Source organism: Mobula hypostoma, chromosome 23 (assembly GCF_963921235.1).
Source record: "Mobula hypostoma chromosome 23, sMobHyp1.1, whole genome shotgun sequence".
Taxonomy (NCBI): Eukaryota; Metazoa; Chordata; class Chondrichthyes; order Myliobatiformes; family Myliobatidae; genus Mobula; species Mobula hypostoma.
The window spans coordinates 53,198,731-53,204,730 of record NC_086119.1 but is presented as its reverse complement, the minus strand read 5'-3'; the positions used below and the strand labels follow the sequence as shown (position 1 = coordinate 53,204,730).

General features: G+C 62.1%; 1 protein-coding gene across 4 annotated transcripts in view; it reads left to right on the top strand.

The window, feature by feature from the left end:
* Positions 1–3,114: 3,114 nt before the first annotated feature.
* Positions 3,115–6,000, top strand: part of rabep1 (rabaptin, RAB GTPase binding effector protein 1) — a 126,533-nt gene continuing 123,647 nt past the window's right edge. For 3 of the 4 annotated variants that reach the window (XM_063031545.1, XM_063031546.1, XM_063031544.1), the window contains exon 1: positions 3,116–3,289. In XM_063031545.1, coding sequence (XP_062887615.1) covers positions 3,244–3,289 — 46 coding nt within the window. In that variant the 5' untranslated portion in view covers positions 3,116–3,243. Of the gene's footprint in view, positions 3,290–6,000 lie in introns of all 4 variants that reach the window. The other variant, XM_063031547.1, reaches the window with a different exon arrangement.

Below are 6,000 nucleotides of genomic sequence, written 5' to 3'. Positions count from 1 at the left end.
CCCCCCTCCCCTCCCCTCCCCTCCCCCCCTCCCCTCCCCCCCCTCCCTCCCCCCTCCCTCCCTCCCTCCCCCTCCCTCCCCTCCCCTCCCCCCTCCCTCCCCTCCCCTCCCCCCCCCTCCCCCCCTCCCCCCTCCCTCCCCTCCCCTCCCCCCCCTCCCCTCCCCTCCCCTCCCCTCCCCCCTCCCTCCCCTCCCCTCCCCCCCTCCCCCCCCTCCTCCCCCCCTCCCCCCCTTCCCTCCCTCCCCCCTCCCCTCCCCCCTCCCTCCCCTTCCCTCCCTCCCCTCCTCCCTCCCCTCCCCTCCTCCCCTCCCCCCCTCCCCTCCTCTCCCCCCCCCCTCCCCCCTCCCTCCCCTCCCTCCCTCCCCTCCCCCCTCCCCTCCCCTCCCCCCCCCTCCCCCCTCCCTCCCCTCCCCTCCCCCCCCCTCCCCTCCCCTCCCCTCCCCTCCCCCCCCCCCCCTCCCTCCCCCCCTCCCCCCCCCCCTCCCCTCCCCTCCCCTCCCCTCCCCCCCCTCCCCTCCCTCCCTCCCTCCCCCCTCTCCTCCCTCCCCCCTCCCTCCCCTCCCCTCCCCCCCCCTCCCTCCCCTCCCCCCTCCCCTCCCCTCCCCCCTCCCTCCCCTCCTCCTCCCCCCCCTCCCCCCTCCCTCCCCTCCCCCCCCCCTCCCTCCCCCCCCCTCCCCCCCCCCCCTCCCTCCCCTCCCCCCTCCCCCCTCCCCTCCCCCCTCCCCCCTCCCTCCCTCCCCCCTCCCTCCCCTCCCCTCCCTCCCCTCCCCTCCCCCCTCCCCTCCCCTCCTCCCCTCCCCTCCTCCCTCCCCTCCCCTCCTCCCTCCCCTCCCCCCTCCCCTCCTCCCCTCCCTCCCCTCCCCTCCCCCCTCCCTCCCCCCTCCCTCCCCTCCCCCCTCCCCTCCCCCCTCCCCTCCCCCTCCCCTCCCCTCCCCCCTCCCCTCCCCTCCCCCCTCCCCTCCCCTCCCCTCCCCCCTCCCCTCCCCTCCCCTCCTCCCCCCCCCCTCCCCCCCCCCTCCCTCCCCTCCCCTCCCCCCTCCCTCCCCTCCCCTCCCCCCTCCCTCCCCTCCCCTCCCCCTCCCTCCCCTCCCCTCCCTCCCCTCCCCCTCCCTCCCCTCCCCTCCCTCCCCCCTCCCTCCCCTCCTCCCCTCCCTCCCCTCCTCCCCCTCCTCCCCTCCCCCCTCCCTCCCCTCCCCCCCTCCCTCCCTCCCCCCTCCCTCCCCTCCCCCCCTCCCTCCCCTTCCCCCCCTCCCTCCCCTCCCCTCCTCCCCTCCCCTCCTCCCTCCCCTCCCCTCCTCCCTCCCCTCCCCTCCTCCCCTCCCCTCCTCCCCTCCTCTCCCCCTCCCTCCCCTCCCCCCTCCCCTCCCTCCCCTCCCCCCCTCCCCCTCCCCTCCCCCCCTCCCCTCCCCTCCCTCCCCTCCCCCCTCCCCCTCCCTCCCTCCCCTCTCCTCCCTCCCCCCCTCCCTCCCCTCCCCTCCCCCCTCCCTCCCCTCCCCTCCCTCCCCTCCCCTCCCTCCCCTCCCCTCCCTCCCCTCCCTCCCCTCCCCTCCCCTCCCTCCCCTCCCTCCCCTCCCCTCTCTCCCCTCCCCTCTCTCCCCTCTCTCCCCTCCCCTCTCTCCCCTCCCCTCTCTCCCCTCCCTCCTCTCCCCTCTCTCCCCTCCCCTCTCCCCCCTCCCCTCCCTCCCCTCCTCCCTCCCCTCTCTCCCCTCCCCTCTCTCCCCTCCCTCCCCTCCCCTCTCTCCCCTCCCCTCTCTCCCCTCCCCTCCCCTCCCCTCCCCTCTCTCCCCTCCCCTCCCCTCTCTCCCCTCCCCTCCCCTCCCCTCTCTCCCCTCCCTCCCCTCCCCTCTCTCCCCTCCCCTCCCTCCCTCCCCTCCCCTCCCCCCCTCCCCTCCCCTCTCTCCGCTCCCCTCTCTCCCCTCCCCTCCCCTCTCTCCCCTCCCCTCCCCCCTCCCCCCTCCCCCTCCCCTCCCCTCCCCTCCCCTCCCTCCCTCCCCTCCCCCCCTCCCTCCCCTCCCCTCCTCCCTCCCCCCCTCCCCCCCTCCCCTCCCCCCTCCCTCCCCTCCCCCTCCCCTCCCCCCTCCCTCCCCTCCCCCTCCCCTCCCCTCCTCCCTCCCCCCCTCCCCCCCTCCCTCCCCTCCCCTCCCCTCCTCCCTCCCCCCTCCCTCCCCTCCCCTCCCCCCTCCCTCCCCTCCCCTCCCCCCTCCCCTCTCTCCCCTCCCCTCTCTCCCCTCCCTCCCCTCCCCTCCCCTCTCTCCCCTCCCCTCTCTCCCCTCCCCTCCCCTCCCTCCCCTCCCCTCCCCTCCCTCCCCTCCCCTCTCTCCCCTCCCCTCTCTCCCCTCTCTCCCCTCCCCTCTCTCCCCTCCCCTCCCCTCTCTCCCCTCCCTCCCCTCCCCTCTCTCCCCTCCCCTCTCTCCCCTCCCCTCCTCCCTCCCCTCCCCTCCCCTCCCTCCCCTCCCCTCTCTCCCCTCCCTCCCCTCCCCTCTCTCCCCTCCCTCCCCTCCCCTCTCTCCCCTCCCCTCCCCTCTCTCCCCTCCCCTCCCCTCCCCTCCCCCCTCCCCTCCCCTCCCCTCCCCTCCCCTCCCCTCCCCTCCCCTCCCCTCCCCTCCCCTCCCCCCCTCCCCTCCCCTCCCTCCCCCCCCCCTCCCCTCCCTCCCCCTCCCCTCCCCTCCCCTCCCCTCCCCTCCCTCCCCCCTCTCCCCTCCCCCCTCCCCTCCCCTCCCTCCCTCCCCTCCCCTCCCCTCCCCCCCCCCCCCCCCCCCTCCCCCTCCCCCCTCCCCCCCCCTCCCCCCCCCCCCCCCCCCCCCCCCCCCCCTCCCTCCCCTCCCTCCCCCCCCCCCTCCCTCCCCTCCCTCCCCCCCTCCCCTCCCCTCCCCTCCCCTCCCTCTCTCCCCTCCCCTCCCCTCCCTCTCTCCCCTCCCTCCCCTCCCCTCTCTCCCCTCCCTCCCCTTCCCCTCTCTCCCCTCCCTCCCCTTCCCCTCTCTCCCCTCCCCTCTCTCCCCTCTCTCCCCTCTCTCCCCGTCAGGTGACCACTGCCTCAGTCACGGGACCTCTCGCTCCAACCCCGCCCCGCCCCCTTCGTCCTTTCCGCCGTGTCGCCGCGACGCAGTGACGCAGGCAGCTTCGCGCATGCGCACAGGCCCCACTCTCCCGTAGCAATATGGTCGCCGGGCTTCTGTGGGTGAAAAGTCTGAGTCAGGCTTGTCTATCTGCCACCCCCTGACAACGCCTCGCCGCCCTGCAGCATGGCCGAGCCGGCCACCCACTCACCCCCGCCGCAAGAACAAGACGGTAAGTAAACTTTCACCTGCTGCCCGCCTGTGTCTGGGGGGGGGGCCTGGCGCAGCCGGTACCCCGCCACCTCCTGGGCCTGGCACAGCCGGTACCCTACCGCCACCCCCGGGCCTGCCAAGGTGGGGCTGTCACGGCCAGAGCACCGGGCTCTCAGGCTCTCAGTTCGGTCGGTGCTCTGAGACCGAGGAGGCAGACCGGCACAGGCTGGATCCAGTGTCGGAGTGCCACATCTGACATGTTCGCAGTGTGCAGCGGCCAAACACAACAGTGTGGCAGCTATCTGCACCGCCCAACGTCACCTACTTCTCTGCACATTGATCTTTAAGCACTGGGCGCAATGAGTTTAGCCACACGTATTCCCTGGACCTCGGGGCAGAGTGAGTGAGTGCCCTTTTCTCCCAACCATTTTTACAGCCTATTGCTATCAGTGTTGCCCTGCTACTGAAATCCTGTGATAGTTGGAAGAAGAAGTGACTCAGTATTACCATTGCTATTTCTTGCATCAGATAATAGGATAGAACTATACGATTCTAATCTGGTAGAAAAACTTAATGAGAGGTAATGTGGGTTACCCAGCACCACTGTTCTAACATATAAAGTAAGGAAATCGACAAGAGTCTTTCTACCTTTTGTAAGATTTTGTGACCAAGGTTATTTTATGCATGCTCTTATCTATATCACCTGCGTGTTGATCCATGAATGTTTAATGCCCTGATATTTTTGAAAAGATGGCTATATTTGTGCCACTTATAAATAGGTTTTTTTAAACAAACACATTCTTCTGTTTTTTTTTGAACGTTTAGTGCAAACCATTGAAAGATGAGGCATTGTCACTCTAAATTGCTTGCTGACCTTTGTATTATTTGATGCTAGGATATCTTGTTTATATTTGACGAGATTTTTGAACACATTGATTAGATTTTATATCTTTTTCCTTTTGTTGTGATACACAAGTGATTATGGAATTATTGACGAAAGCAGAGATCATTAAATGACAAGTAATTTAAATGATTACACAAGCATGAAGAGACGGTGAGGCGCAGCCAGTGGGATTTTGCCTTATGCATGCAGTAAACTTTGCATTGGCTGAGCTGAGTGAACTTCAGTGTTTTTAAATCAAGAATCACTATCATGTTTTGCAGTTTTTACTCATCTTGATAATGATTTACTGTCAAGGAATCTATAAATGTCAGTTTACGAATGGGGGTGGGAAATCTCATGGAAATCTATTGAATATTGGAAGGCCCAGATAGACTGGATGTTGAGAAGATGTTTCCAATAGTGGGGGAGTTTGGGACCAGAGGGCACAGACTTGGTATACAAGGACAGCCCTTTAGGACAGATGGGAATTATTATTTTTTTTAGCCAGAAGGTGAAATTCATTGTGACAGACAATTGTGGTGACCAAGCGAAAGTACTGATAAAGGGTCCCAGCCCAAAGCGTCAGTCTTGTCCATACGTGCTGCGCGACCTGCTGAGTTCCTCCAACACTTTGGGTGTGTTGCTTGAATTTTCAGCGTCTACATATTTTCTCATTGAAAATGGGGTTAATAGTCAGGGTATCAAAGGTTACTGGGAGAAGACAAGATAATGGGGTTAAACAGGATGATTAATCAGACCGCTTAGGCTGAACAACTTAATTCTGCTCCTATGTCTTACCATCTTATGCCATCAGGTAAAAGGTACAAGTGCCTTTGGACCCACACCACCAGGTTCAAGAAGAACTAACCCTCGACCATCAGGCTCCTGAGCAAAAGGGGATAGCTAAACTCATTCTATTTCTGGTGTTCCCACAACCGATGGTCTCACTTTAAGGACTTTTTATCTTGTTGTTTCATACTCGTTATTTATTTCTATTTATAATTGCATTTGCACAGCTTGTTGTTTATTGATCCTGTTTACAGTTAACGTTCAATAGATTTGCTAAGTATGCCTCAGGAACAAAAATCTCAGAGTTGTATGTGGTGACATTTATGTACTCTGATAATAAATTTTGCTTTGAACTTTGAATTATGGCCCCTGAATTTTTGAAAAATATTCTTTTCTTTCCTACCTTCCTCTTTTGCATATTACCATTATTATATTTGTAAAACCTGGCTTCTTTTTGGTTTTGGTAAATCATGACAGTTTTAACTTCATACAAATAAGGAAGTTAATGTGAAAGCAAGTGTTAAAATCCTGGCAGAATAATACTTCTCCCATTGCCACATCACCACTGAAAATGACTGCAGCTTGGCCAGGACTATTAATAACAATTTGGAAGCAACTGGTCTCTGGGCCCACATTCTAATAGAAATTGTTGTAAGTAACAGAAAAATCTTGGGGCCCATCCTCTGGGCTTTCTCCCCTCCCCCTTTTCCTTCTCCCTGGGCCTCCTGTCCCATGATCCTCTCATATTCCTTTTGCCAATCACCTGTCCAGCTCTTGGCTCCATCCCTCCCCCTCCTGTCTTCTCCTATCATTTTGGATCTCTCCCTCCCCCTCCCACTTTCAAATCCCTTACTAGCTCTTCCTTCAGTTAGTCCTGATGAAGGGTCTCGGCCCGAAACGTCGACTGTACCTCTTCCTAGAGATGCTGCCTGGCCTGCTGCGTTCACCAGCAACTTTGATGTGTTAGTTGCTTGAATTTCCAGCATCTGCAGAATTCCTTGTGTTTACATTGATATATCTTGATACTGTTCAAATGTAAGCCATGGCAACCAATTTGT